The sequence below is a fragment of the Lissotriton vulgaris genome, unplaced genomic scaffold, assembly GCF_964263255.1.
Source record: "Lissotriton vulgaris unplaced genomic scaffold, aLisVul1.2 SCAFFOLD_1677, whole genome shotgun sequence".
Taxonomy (NCBI): domain Eukaryota; kingdom Metazoa; phylum Chordata; class Amphibia; order Caudata; family Salamandridae; genus Lissotriton; species Lissotriton vulgaris.
The window spans coordinates 296,492-323,241 of record NW_028244593.1 but is presented as its reverse complement, the minus strand read 5'-3'; the positions used below and the strand labels follow the sequence as shown (position 1 = coordinate 323,241).

At 45.0% G+C, this 26,750-nt stretch overlaps 1 protein-coding gene across 1 annotated transcript in view; it reads right to left on the bottom strand.

Annotated features, from left to right (window-relative positions):
- The window catches only part of LOC147667191 (acyl-CoA dehydrogenase family member 11-like), a 156,311-nt gene that overhangs the window by 18,855 nt on the left and 110,706 nt on the right, over positions 1 to 26,750 (bottom strand). The window contains exon 3 of the mRNA XM_086948861.1: positions 19,313 to 19,416. Within this exon, the coding sequence (XP_086804987.1) occupies positions 19,313 to 19,416 (104 nt within the window). The remainder of the gene's footprint in view (positions 1 to 19,312; positions 19,417 to 26,750) is intronic.

Here is a 26,750-nt window from a genome sequence, read left to right as displayed (position 1 = left end):
AATAGGTGAAGCCCTAGCTTTGGTGTGTTTGCCAATTATGAGGTTGAGGTTCAGGCATTGTTCAATTGTCCCAACCTTGCTTCTGAAACCCATTTGGCATCTGTCCAACACCCCTGCTTCTTCGGCCCAGTCATTCACTCTGTTATACAACACCCGGTTCCATTTACTGTATTCCAAATGGAATTGAGTTCCAATTCAGGATGAGGAATTGCCTTTAAAATTGTCAGACAGAGATCAGAAATTGGAATGTACTCTATGATGCCAAAGATGATTTGCCCACAGAGTTGGGAGACGGTGTTACCTGGGTTCTGGGACTTTACAGGTAAAGACATTGTACTTATCAAAATTGTTAAACCAGCCACTTTACAGAGAAGACAAATACTGAATACCAGTGAATCCCACAATATAATCGGACCTCTGAAACCATTGCTTGGATTACTCCTGTGACTGACGCAATGATTATTGAACAAGGCACCTCTGGAATCCTGGAGAGTGCATCCCCTGGAGTGCACAGTTTCTCGTAGAATTAGGTAGGTATCAGGTCTCCGTACAATCTGGACTGAGACATGCTCGTTCCTAGTTTTCCCATGCATGCAGCATAGTGGTCGACCATCTGGGAATTCAATGGGAACCCCTGATGTTTTAATAGTTGGGTGTGAAAATAAAAATATAACTTAAGAACGAGGACACCTGGAAACGGAACTGAGGAGGAACATTGCGAGCCCTGAAGGGTAGTGTTGAGTTTTGGAGATCCTTGCAGTTGTCCTTAATGACAAGGATTGCCCTGTCTAAAAGGGTGATGCTTCTGTAAATGTTGCACTACTTCGCGAATCTCCCGATTTGAATCTTGCAGTCCCAGTTTCTAACAGTAAATGTCCTATTAAGTGAGTAGGTCTGGTACGGAGTCAGGTATAGAGTGTTGCTGCATATCCTATGGCCCCAGATAAGAGAAGGAGGGCATGAGCCCTGACTACGAGTCATATTGCTTGGCTGCCCAGATAGCATGGCGGCTCGGCGAGACTGGTACTGCAAAATGGGCCCAATGGGAAAGAGACAATGGTGGGGTGTTTTGACTGCACTGTTTCTGGGTGTAAAGCCATATGAAGCTAAGCATTCTAAACACCTCACAATTTCACTGTGGTGCTGGAAGAGAGTGATGTAGAAGATGCCATAACATCCAGAGTGTGCACCAGCGATCCCACTAATAGTCTTACTCACTGTATGGAGCGGACACTTCACAGCATGACAGATAAGGGAATGGACAGTGGAAGGAATCCACACAGTGCGTAACTGATACGAGGGCCCCAGATGCACAATGATTATTGTGGACTTCATACAAATGACATGGAGCTAGCTAACACGAACCGATTTCTGACATGCATATATGGCTGAATTAGAGGGAACGTTAGGCACAACAGACTTGTTTACAGCAGAGATATACTGGTTAGACTTGTATGCCCCCTCCCCCACAAATGCAAAAAGGGTGGGCTCCAATTTCCTGGATCTAGTGTTAGTGATTGACAAATCCAATCCAATCAGAAATTTGTATAGCGCGCTACTCACCCAGAGGGTCTCAATGCGCTTAGGGGAGAGGAGTTCGCTACTGATCGAATAACCAGGTCTTGAGTTGCTTCCTGAAGGAGAGGTGGTTCTGGGTACGACGGAGGTGGGTGGGGAGGGAATTCCAGGTCTTGGCCGCCAGGTAGGAGAAGGATCTTCCCCCATGGTGGCTCTTCGAATGCGTGGAATCGCGGCTAGGGCTTGGTTGGAAGATCGCAGTTGGCGGGTGGGGGTGTAGAAGGTCAGGCGGTTGTTAAGGTATCTGGGTCCTAGGTCGTGGAGGGCCTTGTGTGCGTGAGTGAGGAGACGGAACGTGATTCTCTTGCTGACGGGGAGCCGGTGCAGGTCTCTTAGGTGTCCGGTTATGTGGTTGTGTCGAGGTATGTCCAGGATGAGTCGTGCGGAGGCGTTCTGAATGTGTTGAAGTCTTTTCTGCAGTTTGGCGGTGGTTCCGATGTAGAGGGTGTTTCCGTAGTCCCGTCGGCTGGTGACAAGTGCTTGGGTGACCGTCTGCCTTGTTTCGATTGGGATCCATCTGAAGATCTTCCGGAGCATGCGTAGGATGTTAAAACAAGATGATGAAACGGCGTTGACTTGTTTGGTCATCGAGAGGGAGGAGTCTAGGAAGAAGCCCAGGTTGCGTCCATGGTCCGTTGGTTTGGGTGCGCTGCCTAGGGCCGGGGGCCACCAGGAGTCGTCCCAGGCAGAGGGGGATGATCCCAGGATGAGGACTTCCATCTTGTCTGAGTTCAGTTTTAGGCGGCTGTTCTTCATCCACTTGGCTACTTCTTTCATCCCTTTGTGTAGGTTGGTTCTGGCGGTGGTTGGGTCTTTGGTGAGGGAGAGGATCAGCTGGGTGTCGTCGGCATAGGAGATGATGTTGAGGTTGTGTTGGCGTGCGATGGATGCGAGGGGGCTCATGTAGACGTTGAAGAGGGTGGGGCTGAGCGATGATCCTTGTGGTACGCCGCAGATGACTTTGGTGGCCTCTGATCTGAACGGGGGGAGGCGGACTCTCTGGGTTCTTCCGGCGAGGAACGGGATGATCCACTCCAATACTTTATCTTGTATCCCGACGTTGTTGAGGCGTTGTACTAGGGTGCGGTGGCAGACCGTGTCGAACGCTGCGGAGAGGTCCAGGAGGATGAGGGCCGCTGTTTCCCCATTGTCGAGCAGGGTCCGGATGTCGTCTGTGGTTGCGATGAGGGCAGTTTCAGTGCTGTGGTTGGCTCAGAAGCCAGACTGTGAGGGGTCGAGGGAACCGTTAGACTCGAGGAAGGTGGCGAGCTGACTGTAGACAGTCTTCTCTATGACTTTGGCGGGGAATGGGAGGAACGAGATGGGGCGATAGTTCTTAGGTTCGGTGGGGTCTGCTGAAGGTTTCTTCAGGAGGGCGCTGAGCTCGGCATGCTTCCAGCTTTCTGGGAAGGCAGCGGTGTTGAAGGAGCAGTTGATGATGTCCCGGAGTTGGGGTGCGATGACGGAGTCGGACTTGTTGAAGATGTGGTGGGGGCATGGGTCGGTTGGCGATCCGGAGTGGATGGTGTTCATCGTGCGGATGGGGTCTTCGGTGCTGATCAGGGTCCAGGCGCGGAGGGTGGTGGTGGGGGGCTTCGGTTCTGTGGTTGGGGGAGTGGTCTGATTGCCGAAGCTGTTGTGTATGTCTGCGATCTTGCTGTGGAAGAACAAGGCGATGGAGACGCAGAGGTCTTGTAAGGGAGTGATGTCGTTGTTGTCGGCGCTGGGGTTGGTGAGCTCTTTGACGATGCTGAAGAGTTCCTTGCTGTTGTGGGCATTGTTGTCTAGTCGGTCCTTGAATGCTGATTTCTTGGTGGTGCGGATCAGTTGGTGGTGTTTGCGGGTGGCGTGCTTGAGAGCGGTCATGTTGTCTGTGGTTGGGTTTCTTCGCCAGGCTTTCTCGAGGGTTCAGCAGTTCTTCTTGGAGTTCTTGAGGTCGTCGTTGAACCAGGATTCAGAAAAGGGGGTGTTGATGAACAGAGTGTCTGAATTAAGCAGACCACTCTTACCCAGTCCAAAGATCAGGGCTTGATCCATCACCGTTTTTTAGCTCACTGCACCACCCCAGCTCAGAACCTGGCTACATGCAAATTAGTCTGTCCCTGGCCCAGTGCATCATGGGAACAGAGCAGACCAAACTACCAAGCCAATTCTTATACTGGGAAGGAAACAAGCTTCCGGGGACCGGTTTCTGGCATTTCAGCCGTCTTCGGCCCGGCTTTCTTGAATCCTGGTGGTGCAGTGAGCAAGGGACTCATGTCTGAGTATACCCTTCCTCGTTGAACCAGGAGGCTTTTTTGCTTCCTGGCTTGTTGGGGCGGTTTTTCAGGGGTGCTAGGTCGTCAGCGAAGTTGGTGATTCACTGTGCGAGGTTGTTGGCTGCTTGATTGGGGTTCGCTGATCTGGCAGGAGGGTTCTGGTTCAGTGATGTGGTGAGCTGGTCGGTGGTAATTTTGTTCCAGCATCTGCGGGGGACCTGTTGTGGGTGGTGGTGGGTCGTGGTCTTTCTGAAGCTGAAGTGGACGAAGCTGTGGTCTGTCCAGTGGAGTGGTGGCAGAGGGAGCTGACCTGAGATAAACCAAACACCCCATCACTGACCTTTTGGAGGAAAGTAAAAGGCACACCATTGATGGATGGAATGCAGAACAAATCAAACATTCACTCCCAGTGAAGAGATCTGGTTTAAATCCATCGTTCATTTGCTCACTACACCACCCTAGTTTGGACCCAGCCATATGCAAATCAATCTTGACCCTGCTCCTCATGGGAACAGTCCAGCCAGAATTGCCAAGCAATGTCCTCCCTTGACCCGAAACAAACATCCTAGAACTGGTTTCAGAGTAACACCCCTCATCAGCAAGGCTAGCTTGAATCCAGTGGCAAAGTGAGCAAGGGACCCACGTCTGGGCATACCCTTCCCACTTAAGGTGAGTAAATTAAGAATACTGGGGGGTAGACACCCCATCACTGACCTTTGAAGGGAAGTTGTAGACTCACTCCTTTTATGGGATTGATTATTGATTGATTAATGATGACTAGAGCTAGAAGGCAATGTTGCTAAGAATGTCCCATGTAGGGGGGTGCATGGGGAGATGGTGTGAACTGCATTAAACTGCAATGGCTATGATACCATATATATATTGAAAAACATATTTGAGGGCAAGTAGGTGCTGGCTTTGGATTCACTTTAAATATCACATTGTTAGGGGCAGGCTTAACAAGTTATTCTTATTCTTGTTTGTCAAGTTTTCTGTCTTTGCTGGGATAACTAACTGATCCCCACAACAGGTTGCAAACTTCTGCCTATTAAGGACTCGTTGGTTTAAGACGACTGATATTCTATTGAGAGAGCGCAAAACTGTGTTAGAAATTGTAGGGGTGCATCATATTCACAAGTAACTTGCACCCGCATATATAGAGGCTTATAATCATGTTTAAGTGTGACACAAAGCTATGAACTCATGTATCAGAATTTTCCATGGCTGTAACATAACGTGCTTTTGAAATCTTAATGCCATGTAACCTAGAAATGTAATTGTGAAGGAAAGGCTAATTCAGTTAACGGATGTCTAAAGAAGCATCATGTACTCCAATGCATGTTTAGTAATTCATTATTGTATTCATGTAACGACATAGAAGTGTTTAGTTGGAAAATGTATTCTTTCTTTTGCTATAATGATGTAGGCCTAACGAGTAAAACTGTTTGCCAATGCTAGGGGGTGACATCTCGAAATGTGCAGAGGCCCAGGTGGGGATAGCGGACTGTGTAGGCCGAGCTAGGAATGTGTCTGCTAACGTTAAATCATGGAACTGCCTTTTTCCTAGAAGGTTGCCTTAAAGAATTAATTGCAAGTAGCACGTTGTTGCGAATCGATTTATGTGCGTTCCTTTGCAGGTGCAAGGTTAACCAAAGATAGTAAAGAAGGGCCCACTGTATATGAGAGTTAGGATGATAGTTACAGACCCGGAGGAGTGGTTGTGGAATTTTAGGGAAGCAACTTCAAGAGGAGACGACTGTGGGATCCAAGGCCGTTTTTCAACGAACAAGGATGAAGACATCAAGATGAAGACCCTTTGAAAACTAACACTCTGAGAGGGGCGCCTCTTGGGGCATGTCAACCGAATAGTGGGTTTCGTATTAGGGACAGCACCCCGGGAGGAGAGCAGAGTAGAAGCGCACGAGGGCGAAGAAAGATGCTGGGTAGGCAGAGAGCTACTGTGCGAGATGAGCTCAAGAGGCTAAGTCCTAATTGAGTGAGTGAACTTCTTTGGAAGTCAACACGGCTGACACCTTTGTTAGGAGGGAACCTGGTGGTAGGGATTACATTTAGTATAGTGTAGGGACAGATTTATCTTGATGTATTTCTTTTTTTCGTCCATGCCTACCAAGACCCAAATTATAGCAATTCTTGCGAGCCTGGTGGTCTTGGAAATTATATTAGTGCTGTTTCTTAGTCGATTGAGACTTTTCCGTAGGATCATGTTTGTATTAGTACCTGTGTATTTGCTGAAACTTTTACTGAGGTGTTTATATACACAATTGCTTTTGGCTTTATAATAAATTTTCAAACTTGACCTTTTGTCAGTAGTTCTTTGGGGAAGGAAATGGAAGTGGTTCGTATTGACTGGTTGAAGTAGATTACCTTCTACACTCTATGACAGGTAAAAAGGTCTAATCGACCTGTAACGGGATACTAGAGTTTTGATTCAAATTCTAGATTGAATTTCCTGCCTTTCCAGTTGGTAGCAGAGTAGGATGGTTTATCTTCTGGAGTGAAGGTAATCCACATAGGTTAAGATTTCCCCAAGGACCATAGAGATCAGAAGATGTGCGTCCATAGAGCAGCAGACGGAGAATGGCGATCCACGGAAGATGACGGAGAGTGACGGTGCGGCAGAAAGCAGCAGGTCGTAAGAGTGTGAGTATAAAAAGGGTCATTCGTGTTAGATTGCGGTGTGTATTGTGCTGTTGTATTGTATTGTCTAGCGGAGTTGAGTGCCTGTAGTGTGAAAGGAGATCAGGTTGTGAGCGCGCGCAACCGGTGAAAATCTTAAGCTCAAAGAGAGTTTAAGTGGTTCGGGTGTATCGAACACCCACAGTAATTGTCGACCATTGAAAGGGGATCATGAGGTACCATTGATTGCCCGCAGGACCGAGATAGGGGGAACGAATGTGTGAGTGCGTGGGTAACGGACGCTGGTCGGAAGTTACCGTGTGTATGAAACCTATCAGAGAGGCGATTGTTGTTCTTTAATTGGACAGACATTTGCCAGTCGGCGGCAATTACAGTCAGACTGTGGACGTACAGTCAGAGAAGTGATTACTTGGTCGGAAGTGATCATTTCAAAGTGTATGATTGGGACGCATGCATGACCGAGAGACGAGCGGAGAAAGGAGGGGAACTGCTGCAAACGGAGGAGAGTGACGTCAGGAAGCGCCGCGCTGGGATAGGACGGTTAGCGTGAAGCCGCGCTGAGATAGGGCGGTTAGCGGGAAGTGAGTGACGTCAGCGAAGAGCCGCGCTAGGATAAGACGGCCAGAGTGAAGCCGCGCTGGGATTGGTGGATTGTCGTTGGGAAACGAACGAAAGTAATAAACAAGAAATTGTTGTGGGTATCATCATGAAATGTTTAAAAGGATTGCAAAGTTGTTTTTCTCGAGAAAAGAGGCTAGAACCTCGGGGTGGGGAAGAGGCTCCACCCGAGGATACGCCAGCTCATTACATGGCTACGAATGTTGGGTTACATACTATACTGTGGCTTGAGAACTGGTGTAAGATGACTGAGGGGAATGAGGAACTAACGTTTCCCAAGTACGGGACATTCAGATTGGAGGTGCTGTACCAGCTCAAAGCGATTATGTCTTCTTTGCGACCTTTGCCTAGGCCAACACAGTTCAAAGCATTGAATGCATGGATCAGGGCAGCCCACGAAAAAAACAGGGACAGAAGACAAGAAAGAGTGAACAGATCAGTTAGAGCAGTGCAGGACGCGAGGTGGGACGCACTAGCCAAGAGATGGAGAGTACAGACCATAGAAGGGGATAGGTTGTACCCATTGTTGGTTAGTGAAAAGGAAGCGCAGAAAAAGAATACAGAAGACGATGATAGTGAAACGGAAGATAGTCTGATAGAGAGGCTGTTGTCGGACAGACCACCTTCATATAATCCAGAAATAGAAGGGACCTCACCACCACCAACAGGAAGAGAGACATCGACAGTGGACGGTGGAATCCTAAGGGAGAGTGACTTAGGTCCGGTAGGGAACAGGGCCGTTTCAGTGGAAAGTGAGGTGCCTCAACTGGCCCCGGAAGCAAGAGATGTGGGAAGATTCACCATACAGAAAGTACATTGTGAAGAGGGGGCCAATGCTCAGAGATTACCAGATGCCCTTACGGTACCTGTTACCATAGGTCCGATAGTGTCAGTATACAATCCAGAACAAACGCAAACCGAGAGTCTGCCACAGATGGACAGGGAAAAAAATACCAACGAAGGTAGGAGTAATGTGGCAGACGAGTGGAATCAATGGTCCAGACCGATAGAAAGGAGCACCCCTTTGGCAGCATCAGCAGATTCCTCAAGAGAACAGGGAGGCTTGAGAGGACCGATGGATCTGAGAGGACCACGGCCCCGGCCTATTAGAGAATTGAGGCCAGATTTGAGAACCTGGGAGACAGTTGCGGATATCCAGAGCGACAGGTCAAGAGACGACTGCAGACAGTGGGGTTCGGAAAATAGGGAAGTAACCCATTGCATGTCTAATGGAAGTAGACAAGAAGGTGATTGTGAGAGTGAGGAAAATAAGGCTATGCTTAGCCATGGGACTGCAGAAAGGAGACAGGAGTGGAATTGCGAAAGATGGGGGAGAGGAAGCGTTCCCCATAACACCCCTGAGGAAGACAGAAGGGTGAGTCAGGAATGTAAAGGGAAAGACTCGAGTGAGACCTCTAGTCAAGGCACATTGAGAGCAGTAATAAAGGCAAGAAGAATAGATGTGCTAAGACTCAAGTCAGAGGTAGAAGAGATAGTGGAAGGTACAATACCGTTGGAAAGAATAGAACTATACGAACCAGATGAACTGTTATTTGTAGCGAAAGATGTTACTCGTCGAGCTAGGGCAGCTCACGAGAAACTAACAGAATTAGCGAACAAATATTCAGTGGACTTGACCAGGACAAAGGCCTTGCAGGGTGGCCATAGGCTACAGTACTCAGATCAAGAACTAGACGAGAAGAGGGCGATCGGATTAAAAACCCACATCAGAGAACTAGTAGTGGGGATCCGAACATGGATACAATTGGATAAGTGGGAGGAAAGGTGGTCCAAAAAGAAGAGTGTTAGGCGGAGCACTATAGAGGCTTCTCCAGGGACAGGGCTAATGAATGCAGAAGCCTACCCCTTGAGAGCGGTTGCCCATGGAGGATATGTGCACGTACCCTGGAGTAGGGGAGATTTGGCTGCCTTTACGAACACATTTCCAAAATTGAGGGAAAACCCAGTAGAATGGTACAAGCAGGTAGATAGGTTTGTCAAAATCTCAAAGGTACTGTGGGTTGATCTGAACACTCTGTTTGACATTTTGGTTCCGGGAGATCTGTGGGTAGCATGCAAGGTCAGTGTCGAGTGGCCCACAGAGGAGCCAGAACGGGATGCACATACGAATGGACCTTCACCAAGAGTGATGGTAAAATATGAGCAAGTGATTACGTGGTTAAAAACGAAGGTGCCAGCACAAGACATAGATTGGGTGAAAATAGATCGAACTAGACAAGAACCGAAGGAGACAGTTCATGAATATTATGAGAGACTGTTCAGATATTTAAACAGTGCAGTGGTCTGGATGTGATGGATCCAAAGGACATGGGACAGTTTGTGTCCAAGTTTGTGTTGGGCTTGAGACCTGAGATCTGTCTAATGATACAGCAACATTTGATTTGTTGGCAAAACAAGCCTCTAGACGAGATCCTGAGGTATGCGAGATACTGCAGTGATGAGATAGATTCTAAAACTAAGAAGCTTAAAGATAAGCTGATGCTAGTACAAATGCAATCGGGAGGACAGGGTCAGTCAGGAAGTGGAACGTTGGGAAGAAGATCGAATAGCCAGAAAAGGGACAGTGAGGATGGCTCAAGGCCAAGGGTGGATCTGGCGACTCTGAAAAAGACCACAAGGTGCCATCAGTGTCACGAGATCGGGCACTGGAGGCGTGAGTGTCCCCATAACCCAGAGAATCAAGTACAGGAGGAGGAAGAGGAGAGTCAGACTCCCCAAACTCCGAGATCAACAGTAGTCAAACTCAAAGTGGCAAAGGGGGGGACTTCCGCTCCTAGAGCCCCCGTTCCCCAGCCACCGCAGTTCAGAGCAGGAAATAGGATATACCAGCAGATGCCCCTCCTGATAGACGGTGATGAATACTATGCTTTTAACCCAGTGACAGGACGGTGTCTGAATGGAGAGGAATGCACCTTAGGAGCAGCATTAGAGATAGATCAGAGAGGACCCTTTGTAGATGCGGAGGTAACCGGACACCCCACTACCTTTCTGGTGGATACGGGTGCGACTCGTTCTACTGTACGGTCCACAGTGGTCCCTAACATGCCTCTGTCAGGTCAGACCATTCAAGTTGTGGGTGTAGCAAATAGGAAAATCACTAATCCACTGACCGAGCCAGTTCCAGTGAAAATAGGAAACTTCAGGGACAACCATCAATTTGTGGTATGTGATTCTAGTCCTGTGTGTCTGCTGGGAAGGGACCTGTTGTGCAAACTCAACTGCACCATCTATTGTACACCAAAGGGAGTAGAATTGGAGACAAATGATGATGATGCTGCCTTTAAGGTTGCAAACACACGTCTATGCATAGAATTGTATCCTGCACTAACAGTGGAGGAACTCCCCTGGGACCTAAGGGAGACAGTCAGACAAGCGGTTTGGGATTTCACAGGAGAAGAGATTGGACTAATCAAAGGCGTAGAGCCAGTCAGAATACAAGTAAGACAAGATGCAGAATTTCCAAGAACACCCCAGTATAAGCTGACCCCAGAAACAATTGCGGGAATAAAACCTGTGATTGAGTCCATGATTAAGCAAGGAATCCTAAAAGAGGTAATGGGCAGTCCGTGTAATTCTCCGATTATGGGCTTGCAAAAGCCTAGCGGGAAGTTCAGGATTGTGCAGGATTTACGAAAGGTAAACAACATTGTTGTTCCATGCTGTCCAGTGGTACCGAATCCATCAGTGATACTGTTTCAGATTCCAGCACAGGCTGAGTGGTTTACCGTGATCGATTTGTGTCAGGCCTTTTTCTCTATACCATTACATGAGGAGAGCCAATTTCTTTTCGCTTTTAAACTGGAAAACCATGTATTAACATGGTGTCATATCCCACAGGGGTATACAGAAAGTCCATCGATCTTTAATCAATTATTGAAGAAGAATCTTGAAAGTCTAGTACTGCCCCAGAACTCGGTTCTTGTACAGTACATAGACGACCTCCTTGTTGCGTCAGAGACAGACGATGCCTGTAGAATAGACACCATCGCGTTGTTGAACCATCTGGCAGAGAATGGTCACAAGGTATCTCCTAGCAAGTTACAATACTGTCTTCCAGAAGTACAGTATTTGGAGCACAGGATAGAGAAGGGAATAAGAAAAGTGTCCCCAGACAGAATAGAGGCAATAATGAAAATGATGGTGCCTACCACACAAAGGGAGGTTAGAATGTTCCTGGGAATGGTTGGCTACTGTCGCCAGTGGATTGCAAATTTCTCACTAAAAGCGAAACCTTTACAGAAGCTGACGCTCAAGGACGTGAGTGATCCGGTACCATGGGACACAGACTGCATGATGGCTTTCCTAATGTTGAGAGAAGACTTATGTCAAGCTCCGGCCCTGGGAATGCCTGATTACACTAAATTGTTTTCATTGTTTTGCTGCGAGCGAGAGGGCTGCGCGTTAGCAGTTTTGACCCAAGATCATGGAGGTGCCCGTAGACCAGTTGCATATTTCTCGGCTACTTTAGACCCAGTGGCCGCAGCGTTGCCCGGATATCTCAAATCTGTTGCTGCAACAGGTGTCAGCATTGAGCGTTGTGAGAGCATTGTAATGGGGCATCCATTGGTGGTACACGTCCCACATTCAGTAGAATTGTTAATGACAAGGACCAAAACGCAGCACCTGACTAACAACAGGCTCACACGTTATGAGCAGGTTATACTTGCTGCAGAGAATGTGACCCTAAAGAGGTGCTCAGTTTTGAACCCTGCTACATTAATGCCATTGCCAAATGTCTTAGATGATGATTGTGAAGACCATGACTGCCTTGAGGTGACTGAACTATGCACCAAACCTAGACCAGACATTGTTGATGAGCCTTTAGAAGACCCAGATGAAATTCTCTTTGTAGATGGCTCATGTATAAGGGACAATGCTGGACAGTTAAGGGCGGCTTTTGCCGTTTGCACGATTCATGGAATAATCGAAGCTGCCTGTTTAGAAGGACTACACTCCGCTCAGGTAGCTGAGATAGTTGCGTTGACGCGTGCCTGTCTGGCAGCCAACAAGATTCGAGTCACCATATACACCAACAGCAGATATGGGTTCGGCGTGGTTCATGACTTCGGTCAGTTGTGGTCTCAGAGGGGTTACATGACATCATCAGGTTCCCCTATCAGGAATGGAGAATTTGTCAGGTTACTGTTGGAAGCTCTGCAGGGACCAGCAGAAATTGCAGTGGTAAAATGCACAGCACATAGTAAGGGTGCTGATTTTGTGTCCCTGGGTAACAAATATGCGGACGAAGTAGCACGTTATTGTGCCGAGCAAGCTTACTCCTTTACAGACCAGGTTGTTGAGGGAATACACAGAGGGACCGAGCTAAACATGGTACTTGAAGTGGCAGATACTGGGGATGAATTGAGAAAGATGCAGGAACAAGCGTCAGATTTTGAGAAAAGAGTGTGGGTGACTTCTGGCTGTACAAAGGGGGATCTGGATTTGTGGATTTCGGCAGATGGGAGAGCGGTGTTGCCGAATGGGAAAGCTGCTGTGAGGGTGATCCCAACTCTGGAGAAGCTGAAGGTCGAGATGAGCAGGTGGTGCCGACAAGGAACAGAGGAGTAAAAGGCACAGAGGCAAGCTGGCCAGAAAGGCGGAAGAGGTTGAATGTGAGGTTGACCTCTGAAAAAGATCTTGCGCCTGTATCCGAAGAATCAGACCCGGAAACAGGAGACCAAGAGTCAGAGGAAAAGGGTCCAAGGAGATCAAGGAGGGTGAGAGTACCTTGCAGAAGATACGCCACTCCGGAGTGGACCTACCCTTTGACAAATGCCAGGTGTACTGAGATCCGGGAGGGTGAGGTCGGTGTTGGTGACCGATACGGCCCCGAACTATAAGTTGGAAGTGATATTGTTAGTACCCGGACTGGAAATCGAAGGCTTACTGACAATCACTGTTCCTAATCCCCCTTTCCTAAGTAAGATAAGTGTTTTGATCCTAAACAGATTGACTTTTCCTACATTTGGCCCTGAAATACCTGCCTATGATGCAATAGTCCTTCATATGGAACTCTTAGACTACGTATTATGTGCACTAGGAGAAAATCTTATCATTGATGCGCAGTAAAGACTTTGTAAATAACTACAGAAGATACTTAGAGCCGAGTGGAAGAAGAAGAAACTCAGGGACATCCCTTAGAGGACAGAGAAGGGTAGGGTCACCTGAACACGAAATGGACCATGAAAATCTGAAAGGGGATCTCTGCTTCTAGGTGTGGTTCGAGGAAATTCATAAAGCCAAGCAAGAGACTTTGTATTGCCAAGACTTTGTGTTGCTGCTAGAATCGAATCACACTGTCCGAGACCATGGAGGCTGGGAACCCGACTCGTAGGGCAAAATGTATTATAGGTACACTATTAGGGTTAGTGATTTTCTTTATATTTGTTGTAGTTTTAGTTTCTTATTTAGCACCACAAGAGCAGGAAGCGGAGGTCAAGGGAACACCTACACCTACCACTCCTAGCCACAAGGAGGTAAACATAGGAGCCGAGAAGCTTGCTAGCTGAAGAAAGCCGTAGATTACATGCTGATCTGTCTAAAGGAAACTTTGGGAAAAACACTTACGCTAAATTGTTGTATGAGTATATTGATGCGATGGATGCGAAAGATTGTTATGTGTGCATGCAATTGCCAGCTTCAGTAGACGAGGGTATTAGATACCATCACCTGCCATTAACGTATGGATTTTCATGTAGTTTGCTGCTTAGCATATTTTATGGGAGATCTCATTTTGAATATTTCTTTTCGAATTATGATGCTGTGTTACCAGAAGTCCCAAACTATAAGCATTTGAACAAGTGGGATTATTATAAATCTGAGGATAGACTTAGATATTTTTTCATTCCAACGAAAACCATAGATACCTCATATGCACATCGACACAACTTGACCTGCTCATTGACAGAGGTAGAGAAGAAGTTCGTAGAGCAGGTTGAGGATAGATATCAAAAACAGAAGCAGTAACAGACGTCAGGTCAGGGTAAGGTAGATTGGACGGATGAAGAGCTTGGACACAAGTCTAAGGGAAGTTATGGTCCAATAGCCTTAGACGTAGTACAGAAGGGGAAGTTGTGTTTACATAGGCCAAAGACATACTACGAAAAAATGTATGTGGGTGAGACAACTTGTGAACACACTTTCAAATTAGAATATTATACCAAAGACTTTCTGAAGAGTGTGGTGCAAATGATCCCTACGGTGTATTTCGTTTGTGGAAGAAATGCATACGTGAGATTGCCGGATAAGTGGTATGGGACATGTTACCTGGCGATTATCTTTCCCAAGATATATCACACTGAGGTTTTTGCTCAAGTTGAGGGTGGCAAGTTAACAAGAGTAAAGAGAGGAGAAAGTGCTGCTGCAATAGTGGGGGATGTGTTTGGTGCTGCCATACCAATGCTGGGAGTGATTTTAAATGATGTAAAGATACGAAGATTAGCAACAGTGGTGGATGAATTGTCGATGAGTACGGCAAAATCACTGGTGTTGATTCATGGTGAGATGTTGTCGATACGGGCGATGGTTTTACAAAACCGCCTTGCCTTAGACGTCCTTTTAGCAAAAGAGGGCGGAGTCTGTAAACTTTTGAAGGTCCAGGAATGTTGCACGTATATTCCGGACAATTCTAAAGATCTGAAGAAATATATACGCAACATTACTGCAATCCACTATGAAATTAACGATTTGACACAAGAAAACACATGGGAAAAGGTTGGCAAGGGCCTTGGAGGTGTTGGAAATTGGTTTGCAAACCTGGGTAGGAGTTTTCTTGAATACATATTGGAGCCCCTCCTCATCATAGTAGCCTGTGTGGTTGGAATATGGGGTTTGTTGAGATTGTACAAATGCTATAGGTCCAATAGGTTGGATAGATCAGTAAGGGGACAGACGCGGAGAATGGAAGAGTTGCAGGACAATCAATACAGGAGTTTAAGAGCATTAGAAATGCTCCGGCGAGGGAACGTCGCCACGAGTGCTGTTTAAAAATTGGTCCCTACCCTAAAGGAATGTGGGATGGTGGTGATGACACAGGTCATCAAAGGAGGGACTGAGAGAGCGCAAAACTGTGTTAGAAATTGTAGGGGTGCATCATATTCACAAGTAACTTGCACCTGTATATATAGAGGCTTATAATCATGTTTAAGTGTGACACAAAGCTATGAACTCATGTATCAGAATTTTCCATAGCTGTAACATAACGTGCTTTTGAAATCTTAATGCCATGTAACCTAGAAATGTAATTGTGAAGGAAATGCTAATTCAGTTAAAGGATGTCTAAAGAAGCATCATGTACTCCAATGCATGTTTAGTAATTCATCATTGTATTCATGTAACGACATAGAAGTGTTTAGTTGGAAAATGTATTCTTTCTTTTGCTATAATGATGTAGGCCTAACGAGTAAAACTGTTTGCCAAAGTTAGGGGATGACATCTCGAAATGTGCAGAGGCCCAGGTGGGGATAGCGGACTGTGTAGGCCGAGCTAGGAATGTGTCTGCTAACGTTTAATCATGGAACTGCCTTTTTCCTAGAAGGTTGCCTTAAAGAATTAATTGCAAGTAGCACGTTGTTGCGAATCGATTTATGTGCATTCCTTTGCAGGTGCGAGGTTAACCAAAGATAGTAAAGAAGGGCCCATTGTATATGAGAGTTAGGATGATAGTTACAGACCCGGAGGAGTGGTTGTGGAATTTTAGGGAAGCAACTTCAAGAGGAGACGACTGTGGGATCCAAGGCCGTTTTTCAACGAACAAGGATGAAGACATCAAGATGAAGACCCTTTGAAAACTAACACTCTGAGAGGGGCGTCTCTTGGGGCGTGTCAACCGAATAGTGGGTTTCGTATTAGGGACAGCACCCCGGGAGGAGAGCAGAGTAGAAGCGCACGAGGGCAAAGAAAGATGCTGGGTAGGCAGAGAGCTACTGTGCGAGATGAGCTCAAGAGGCTAAGTCCGAATTGAGTGAGTGAACTTCTTTGGAAGTCACCACGGCTGACACCTTTGTTAGGAGGGAACCTGGTGGTAGGGATGACACTTAGTATAGTGTAGGGACAGATTTATCTTGATGTATTTCTTCTTTTCGTCCATGCCTACCAAGACCCAAATTATAGCAATTCTTGCGAGCCTGGTGGTCTTGGAAATTATATTAGTGCGGTTTCTTAGTCGATTGAGACTTTTCCGTGGGATCATGTTTGTATTAGTACCTGTGTATTTGCTGAACCTTTTACTGAGGTGTTTATATACACAATTGCTTTTGGCTTTATAATACATTTTCAAACTTGACCTTTTGTCAGTAGTTCTTTGGGGAAGGAAATGGAAGTGGTTCGTATTGACTGGTTGAAGTAGATTACCTTCTACACTCTATGACAGGTAAAAAGGTCTAATCGACCTGTCACGGGATACTAGAGTTTTGATTCAAATTCTAGATTGAGTTTTCCGCCTTTCCACTATCACATGACTGCTACACTTTTTTAAAATGCAGAATTGCTGTACAGCCTCGTAATTCTAACCAATGGAAATGATACTAATTGGAAACGGTTGAAAATCAATAAAAATATTTATTTTTTACAAAAAATGTATGAGGTTAAGACAAGTAACGGTGCTTGGAACTAAACTCTACAAATCGGCTGTTGTGTCCTGCTGGACACAGTCTAGTGTTTCTACCAGCCACTCCCTCGAAGGCTGGCCCACACACACACACAACCTCACCCATCCAACACGGGCGTCACCACCAGTCAGGTGACCCAGCGTATAAAAGAGCCTGAGTGCACGTGCTCGTGGCTAGTTCCCAGTGCCATATTCCAGTGTCCGTGTCATCCTTCCGACAGCATGTGGGCCTAGGGCCAGAGCTTTAATTGGGGAAAAAAAACTGGTGGTGCTCTAAAAGGGGCATGGCACATTTCTGAAAGGGGTGTGGCCTATCCGAGTAGGGGCGTGGTCTAAATCAAGATAACTAGCATTGTGTGCTTAAGAAAATCATGAAGTCACATCCAGCAAAGGATAATAAAATTATATTTATTATGTATAAGCCCCTGTCACTCACAAACCAGACATTCAATACACAACCAGGCAGAGGCACACAGAAAGGTTGCACTGGAAAATAGCCACTTTCTAAAAGTGCTATTTCCAAACTTAGAATTTATAAACCATCTTCACTAAAGGATGTGTTATTAAATTCTGAGTTAAGAGATACCAGATTCCATATGTCTATCTTGCCATTATGGGAAGATATGCAGGTAAACATGTTACACAGCATTCCCCATGTAATCCTATGGGCAAGATAGCCTTTCAATAGTGAAAAACGAAATTGGCAGTATTTCACTATAAAGACATGTTACCCACACTAGTTACAACAAACAAAAACCAGAACGTCTGGTCACCCTACCTTTGAGGCCCGAAAATAGAGCCCCCTAGAGCCCCCTTTCGAGGCACCCCCAAAAAAGCTGGGGGGTAAAGCCCTGTCTAGGGCCCAGAACATAACACTGGGACGAGTGGGTCTGTCCCCTCGCTCTGCAAACTTCACTGTTCATTATGCTTGTGAGGGACGCCAACATGGGTATTGTCGCTCCACCCTGCCCCAAAAGCCTGAAAGTAAGTGGCTGTAACACTCTCTCCCCCTGTGCCTTTCCTTCCTCTTTTATTTCTGTACAAAGTGAATTAATACAATCTGAAATACCCAACATGCTTTAAAACCCATCCTGTACAGTTTTTTGCAAATCACCCACCCTTCGTGTTAATTCACATACTGATTTGTATTTATGGTAGAACAAGCATTGAACTGTCCATGTGTTGTGCCAAAGATGAAGTATTGTCTCCATCACTTGATGTGCCACTGTCGCTTAGAACAAATATTGGCGGAAGTGATCGCCCTTTAATTCTTCTAGATAGTGTTGGTGCATTATGGGTCTATATTAAAATATTTTGCAGGACTGATTTAAGCTCCCAGACTGGACTGCAGCTTTTGACTTCAGCAGTAAATCATGTAGCATGTGCATATGTATACATTGTACGTATAGGATTTGAGTAGATTTGCACATTTTTTAAAAGGCACAGAGCCAAATTCTGAGAGACATGGGAATCTATACAAAGCGCAGATTTCTCTCGCATATTCCACCTCCAACATATGTACACGTAGCACACACGCCATTTGAGCGTGCATGGCAGAAATGTGCATTAGTAAGTTTTGGTTTTTGATCTCTGTGGATAAAACATTGCCCCTATGCAAAAACCACTTTTACACCTTCATCAAATATAGAAGTGTACACATCTCTTTCTTACACTGAAAAAATATTTACTGCGGCTTTCATCTAAAGTGAACAAGAGTTACAGGGCCTTATGCACAAAGGTAAACAAACTTTTGTGTAAGTTTATGATTGTTTGCTACTCACAAAGGTATTTTACGAGTAGTATCTTTACGACAGGGGAGTTTCTGCACATAAAAAGATAGGACTGTGCTAAAATACTACTCGTAAAATACCTTTGTAAATTTTAAACAATCGTAAACTTACACAAATGTTTAAGTTTACCTTTGTGAACCAGGCCCTGTGTTTCCAGGAAGTGATACCACTTGTGAAATGTTTGTTAACATCCACACACCTATGCGTTTGTGCTTCCACCACACATCTTGTATGATGTTACAACGCATACCATTACAACTACCTACCATTACAACGCGACCATTACAACGCATACCATTACAACGCATAGTGCTTAGAGGTGCTGGATAGTGGTAAGTATAATTTACTATTCCAACTCCAGTCCCCGTGGACACTAGGGAAGGTGTTGGATAGTAAATTAAACTTATTCCCTATCCTAGAGCGCCCCCCAGCGCAATGCGTTGTAATGGTATGCGTTGTAAAAGTTGCGTTGTAATGGTAGGTAGTTGTAAAAGTTGCGTTGTAACAGGTGTATACCGCTCAAGAGGGTTGATTGGCAATGTACAAGTCATGTAATATAGATTCTATGAACTAAGAGCTGTTTTTGAATACATACGTCTGCTTTACGTACGAAAATAGTTGTGAGTTAAGCACAGAGTTAAATAGCATTCTTGGCCTTCTCCTCACACAGTATGATCAAGTAAGTTTGTGTAAAGTCACGCAGAGTGGCGGTGACGGGACAGGTCTGTGATCCATAAAAACGAGATAGCTTTGCATCATTAAAAAATGTAGACCCTCCTTACTTTTTCGTTAGCTTTAATCCATGTTCTGCTAGAGGCGTCACCATCTCTCCCAGGCGATGTGACTTCTTATTTGAATTTCCAAGGAGTGAGCCACTGTATAGTACCTGCAGTTGGACACAAAATGACATCATTACACATTTGGATCAATTCTCAGATGCAAAAAAAACACTCGATGTTGGTATGAGCCATTTTCAAAACTTTTATAGTACGTGGATCTTTTACAAAACGAGTACATAGGGCAGCTATGAAACTGAGGTATTGGTGACTTGTAATTTTGCACTCTTGGCTAGGCGTCCTGGAACCCAATTCTCAAAGTGTTCTGCATAATTAAGTTAAAGTTAACCTAAATTAAACTCAAATTTGGTATTCCCAAAATGTAGATGTCACCTAAGGCGCTCGAACTGAGAAACCCCCTACTCCCCCAAAAGCTCTATTGGGGTGTGTGCAATCCTTAGCCAAGGGGTAAGACAACCAGTCCATACCACTTAAATACAGCTTCAAGAGCCATGCTTTGAAGACCACATACCCTGCTATGCTTCATGTGGTTGTCATGTTGGTCTGTGCACCACAACAGGGCGAGGCACAGAAACCTTAACAGTATAGCACCGGATGGCTATCGTCACAGCTGATGCATATTTCAGATGGATCCTTGAATCACCTTGACAACAATATGCCCAACCCTCACAATTTTATCACCATACCGGCACTTGCGTGAAGAAAAAGTTCCAGGGGGGCGTGGTCTGCGCACGTAGGGAAATGGCTGCCTAAACGAGGAGCTCCGCTCCGGGACGGCACCCATGAGGAGGCAGCATTGTTTACAGTGACTCCAGGACTGTCACTGCGACGTTCCCCACCAGGCTGAAAAACATGGTCATGTCTGGCGTGCGTTTATTTTGACCAGCGACCTTTTTGAGGCTTTTTAAAAGCTGAGGAATGCTTGGGGGAATGAGCACCGGTTGGGCCTGACAACACACTTGAAGCCTCGAGACTCGCGCAATCACTGCGCCCGCCTCTCTGACAAGCTTCTGCCGTTGATGTGTGGAGATTTGTGAGGTGAGCGGTTTCTCTGCTTTCATCTGCAACATGTGCCAACATTATCTACATGAGTAACTGCTGACAGAATTTCATAACCCACCATCCCTGGCAATGAAGTTATTTATAGAATTAGCTGAGGGGTTTCTACTCACAGTGACTCTTTCACAATAAATCAGCTCAAACTCGTGTCAGCGCTTAGCTTCTGTAGACTGCAACTGTTTATCTCCAGGGAACTGCTAGCCCTTTTGACAGTCAACTATCTTTGGGATCGTTTCCTGAGAAAAATGTGTTCTGGCTCCTGTCAGCTTTACTTCAGGATAAACTAAAACTGAACGTTCTTCTTTCTACAATTTGCAGGCTGCTGGAATCTACATATACATTTCCTTTGACTGTGAAAAGTGCAAAAGAAGTCTCTCAGCAGTTGAGAGCCATCATAGTACATTTATCCCTTTAACATACTCTGGAATAAAATACTATTGCGTTTTAAGGCATATTACTTTCCTTGGATTCTGAGCAGCTGCTAGTCATATAAGGGGCCTCTGTCACGACCTTTGTATCATAAATTCACGCCTATTGTGATAATGTTATTTTCTCAGCTAAATATTCTTGGAAACCGAAGCTTTTTCTCAGCTAAACCTTCTGACATAGCATTGCTTCATCTCCACCACTTCATTTGGAAGAATATCAAGTAACTATAGTTTATGTCATTTCTGTTGGCAAGTTCAATTCACTATTGCACTTCTGCAACCGGAGAGCTGCTCACGGCCGGGCTTTACTCCGCTGTGCGCTTGTGCTGGGCGGCATCATCGTTGTGGTCAGAGGAGGGCTTTGCTCCGCTGGTGGCCTGGCCGGGCTTGGCTCCGCCGGGTCACGAAGAAACCACAACTCCCAGCAGCCCCTTGCGGCAAGGAAGCCGCCGACGCCCTCGAAACCAGGAAGTGCCTGGGGGCATAAAGGAACACCGGCTCCCTTGTCCCTTGTCCCGCGGGACGCGCGCGGGCGTGCCCGGGAGAAGCCCGGGACAAGGGCGGGGCCGTCTGCGGCCAGAGGAGGCTGGGCTGGGCCACGGACTTTGGCTCCTTGTATTTGGTCTATGGACATAGAGTAAGCTCTACTTTTTTATTCATTGTTTTATGTTTTGTTTTAATAACTTGGTCTTATTGCCCTGATAGTTCTTTTTACCACAATCAGGCTTCACTCTTGCTACCTCATATACCCTAAAATTTGCATCTGTAGGGCCTCATTATGTCTAAGCTCAGGTCGGCTAAACCAGCGGCAGCAAATGAGGTCCGGACAATGGATAATTATCTTGTTAAGGTTGTAAGCAAAATTAATAAAGACAGGAGATTATCACTAGGGAGGGGTAGTCCAGATAGTTCACCTATAAAGCTGAGTGCACCTTCCACACTGTTGCCTCATATAGACAGTGGTTTGCCCGCTGCAAATAATGATGACATAATTAATGACGATTCCACTATAACGCCAACAGAGGAGCGGGAAATTGTAACTGAAACTACCCCTAGTCAGAGATCATCACCCTCCCCAAGGCCCTCTCCACCTCAAACACCTGTACGGAGGATAGTGCGTGCTTGCAGGAAGGCAACTGTCAAAAGGGTGGTGGGTAGGAAGACTAAAAAGACAGGCCCAACACCACAGAATAGGGAAGATAGCCCCGAGCCTGCAAATACAGTGGGTGGGAGCACTTTACATCCAGCCCACATTGAACTCTTGGTTTCCATTATGGAGACTAAACTAAAGGCATTGATTAGACCCCTGGAGGAAAAGATAGATTTAGTTGCCAGTGAGGTCTCTAGACTTGGTAGTCTTATAGATTCCCACATGACCCGGCTCCCTACTCAGATGAGTCCTCAAACTGGCCTACAAGGTCATTCGGGTAATACTGCAGAGGGACCCGATGGCCTAGTATCAGTTAGCTCTAGGGATAATGGCCTAGGGGTTACTGCTCAGGCGCCCACAGTTGTACATGCACCGAACATCTCAACTGCAAACCCACCAATAGTGGCAACACCTATAGTACAAACACCAGCACAACCCCAAGTAGCACTAAATGGTACCCAAAATAACCTAGCAGGGGGAGATACGGCCGGGCGAAGTAGGATCAGGAGGAAGAACTCTGTCAACCTCCCACCGGAGTGTGTTCCATACACGGTGGTTTTAACAAATGTACCTGAGGTTGACTCCTGCCTAACAGACCCTAGGCTAGAAACACATACAGCCTTAAAAAATAAAACCCTTGCTTGGTTGAATAGGAACTGTGGCTTTCCGTATGCCTTTTCCAACAATATAATATCTACACGCAGAGTCAGTTGGATTGGCAATGGTAGGAAAAACACAAGTGGGGACTGCATTATTGTAAATTTTAAACATCCGCAACACGTTGCAACTGTCCTCCTTAGAGCGGCCTCCCTACCAAACCTTGATAACTCAGTATGTGCTAGACCTCTTGGTTTTTTCTATAATCATCTGGACAACTCCCAACATCGAGTGCCTCATAACCAAAGGTATCTTGCACATGGGCCTGGGAGGGGAATGACTGGTTGTGGGTCGAATGCTCCTTTAAATGTACCCCTGCAACACATTAGAGCGGACTCTTACTGTTATCAGGTGGCAAACAGGCAGTTTGATCACAGTTTACCTCTCTATAATCGTTTTTCTGCCCTGTCATCATTAGAGGAAAACGATTGACTGCCTGTTGTTCCGGAGAATTCTAGTCAGACATTAACTCCGTCTTTTAAAATTGCTACTTGGAACATTGCTGGCTTGAAGAACAAAATTGGGAATGACGATTGGCTATAGACATTAAAATCCTATGATATCATTGCCCTACAAGAGACCTGGGACCAAACAAATAGTTTTTCTTTGGATGGATTTTGCCATTTTTTCAACCCAGCCAGTAGTAGTGTGGCAGGAAGATCTAAGGGGGGTCTGTTAACCCTTTTCAAATTGGACATAAAAGGAACATTAACTCAATGTTCTTCGGGCTCGGAAAACTGTCTGATTGTTGAACTATCTATTCAGGATAAAACCAAGATTATGTTTGTTAATTTTTATAATTCACAGGCAAATGAGCATACCAGTCAAAACTTGGAACTATTGGATACATTTTTGTCAACGTACAGTACTAATGTAAATGCCTTTGAATTGATAATATTAGGGGACTTTAACATTCACCCATGTACACTACCCTGCATTATTCATGATGCTGATGGTCCCCCCCCTCTCCACACCTGTCCATCTGGAACATACTAGGCGAGGAGAGCTCCTCGAAACATTTCTTGCAAGATGGAACCTACATGAATCAGGATGTGGGGATGGGAAAGATAGGTCCCCTACTTTCAAGGGTAAAGACGTGGGCACTATTATAGATTATATTTTTGTGTCTTCTTATTTGTTAAATAATGTGATAAAATACTATACAGAGGCGTCAGTTTTTAGCGATCATAACCCTGTTTTAATTGAAATGATGCATTCGGATTTAATTTCTTTAAAATCAGTAAAAGTTAGAGGGGGACAAAATGTTATGGTAAAAGATCAAAACCGTAGGCTGAAATGGACAAAAATAGTCCCTGAAACTTTTCTACAAGAGGTCTTGTCCAAAGTGGAGGATGAAGTTGCAATATGCTTAGCGAATAGAATAGAATGTAAGGATGTTATAGCAGCATTTGATAATATCTGTATTGTAATTATCCAAAGTCTGCAGAAAAAATCGAGGCAGCCCCCGCTACAGGGAAAAAGATGGTTCGATAGGAAATGCTCAAAAGCGCATGGCGTGCTATTAAAAACTCTGAAAGCCATCCCTAAGAACCGCGCAGATATCGCTAATGCTAGGATTGCTTATAAAAAAACTATCCTGGAAAGGAAGAGGGTCCTAAAAGATAACGCTTTGGCCCAACTTCTTGAACCAGAAACTTTAAAAGATAGTGGCCATTTTTGGAAAATTATAAACCAGACACTCTTTTCGGATGAAGAAAATACCCCCTAGAGGCAAATATTCCAGATGAGGGCTGGATTGAACATTTTAGCCAAATATTCTCGGAAGCTAGCAGTGCCACCACTTCTGTTCCTATCACAGAAGCTGAGGAAATCACACCATTTACCCCTGTGGATCCCGTTATTTTTGTTGCCACAGAAGTGGAAAAGGCGATAGATCTGACCTTAAAAAATAAGGCACCGGGTCCCGATGGGGTACCAGGGGATGTCTTTAAAAGTGCCCCGAAATTTTGGTCTAAGGTCATATGTAATGTTTTTAATGGTCTTTCATCTGATAAAATCCCGGATTCCTGGAAAAAATCCATCATTATACCGGTCTTTAAAAAAGGTAACAGGCAAGACCCATCCTGTTACAGACCCATTTCATTGATAGATTCATCGGTGAAAATACTGGGCCGGGTTATTTTATCAAAACTGAATGACTGGTTAATAGAAAATAGGGTCCTATCAAACGTTCAGTATGGCTTTAGATCAAAAATGAGCACAATAGATCAAGGCCTTAATTTGCACTTGTTGGTAGAGAAGTATGCAAGGGCTAAAGAGGGGTCCATGTACTTAGGTTTCATGGATCTCTCGTCAGCCTTTGATCTGGTAAACCGCGCTAAATTATGGAGAATTCTGCTTGAGATAGGATTAGATAGGGCACTTGTTTGCCTTTTAGCAGATTTACACACTGACCTAATAGCCTCGGTCAGAGTTACCCAGGAGGGGCGTTGCACGAGCCACTTTAAATCAGAAAGGGGGGTTAGGCAGGGGTGTATTTTGGCCCCTCTTTTATTTACAGTCTACATAAATGTCCTGGAACCAGCACTTAGAGAGGCATCCATTGACATCCCACGTATAGGATAACTGGGAATCCTGGTTCTCCTATACGCGGATGACGCCGTCCTGCTCTTGCGCACTGGTGTCGGTCTCCAAAGACTCCTAGATGCCTTTGAGGACTTCATGGGGTTATTGGACCTAAAAATTAATGTAAAAAAGTCTCAAATAATGATACTGGGTAAGGGTACAAAAAATAAGCTCACAAAAACATTTACTAGTGGCAAACAAGAACTTTGTAGGGTTGCCACTTTCACTTATCTAGGTATCACTTTTGATGACAGAGGCACATGGGGCCCCCAGATAAAAAATAGGATCATCTCCCTTGCCAGATCTTCTTCTGCATTGCAGGGCTTTTCAAAAAAATTGGGAGCAAGGCCAGTAGCAATTCTTTTAAAAATGTATAAAGCTAAATGTCTTGCCGTTGCTACATATGGAAGCGCTATATGGGGCTATTGTTCCATGGAAAATTTACAGATTACTGAGAACAAATTTTTAAGAGCTGTTCTCTCTGTACCACAGTCCTCCTCAACATATATAGTTCATACTGAACTTGGTTTAGGTTATATTTCAGACCAGATTAAAGTGGCTCCCGTTCTGGCTTGGTTAAAGACATGGCTGAACCAAGAAATTCCCCTTAATCATATTATTCTAAAAGACTGCTTGCAACTGTACAGAGTAAATAAAATCCAGTGGCTAGCCTACATTAAGAACTGTCTTGTTAAAGTGGGGAGACCAGATCTCTTTTCTTTCCCGGCCTCTATAACTGTTAAAGATATTGAGCTTATTAAAGGCCTGATGGGAGAAGCTTTAAGGTTGGAAAGGGAACAAGTAGAGCTCGAAAAACCAACAGTGCGGACTAGTATTATTCTGAGCACTCATGCTGGACCAGAATCATACCTAATTACTGTAAATCAACCTTTTCATCGCTTTCTTTTGACGCGTTTTCGGTTCAATTTGATACATTTAACTCTCGGACATTTTTGAACTTGGTGTACTCCCGAAAATGCTATGCCGTGTACCTGTGACAATTTTTCAATCCAGAACACTCTATCTTAAAGGAGGCAGGTTTTATGCAGGTTAGGCCAGCGCTCCTGTTCCTACAGTTATTACAGACCCCCAGGATTATGTTCCATGTTGCGAGTTTTTTAGTAGGGGCTGTTAGGATCAAGAAAAGGATGTTGCCCGATAATATAACAAATATGACCCCATAAGTGATGAAATCAAATACTGGTCATAGGAAAATGTTTTATAACATGAATTAATATCCTGAAATGCAATATGTATATATGGTTTTAACTTACTGACCTCTTTTTAATACTTTAAAAAAAAAATTGAGTCTGTTATATGATAATGTGTTTCTTATCTTTTTCATTTTGTATAAAACTAGAGAATGTAAATTAATTAAGATCTGATCATGTATAATTATGTGCTGTTGTCTGTATAAGATTGTATTTTTGCCTATGTCTTTTTATGATATTAATTTATCGAAAATAAAGTATTTTGACTGACTGACACTATTGCACTATATAACTCCAAATATCTGAGATAATGCCTAATAATAAGGGAGTTT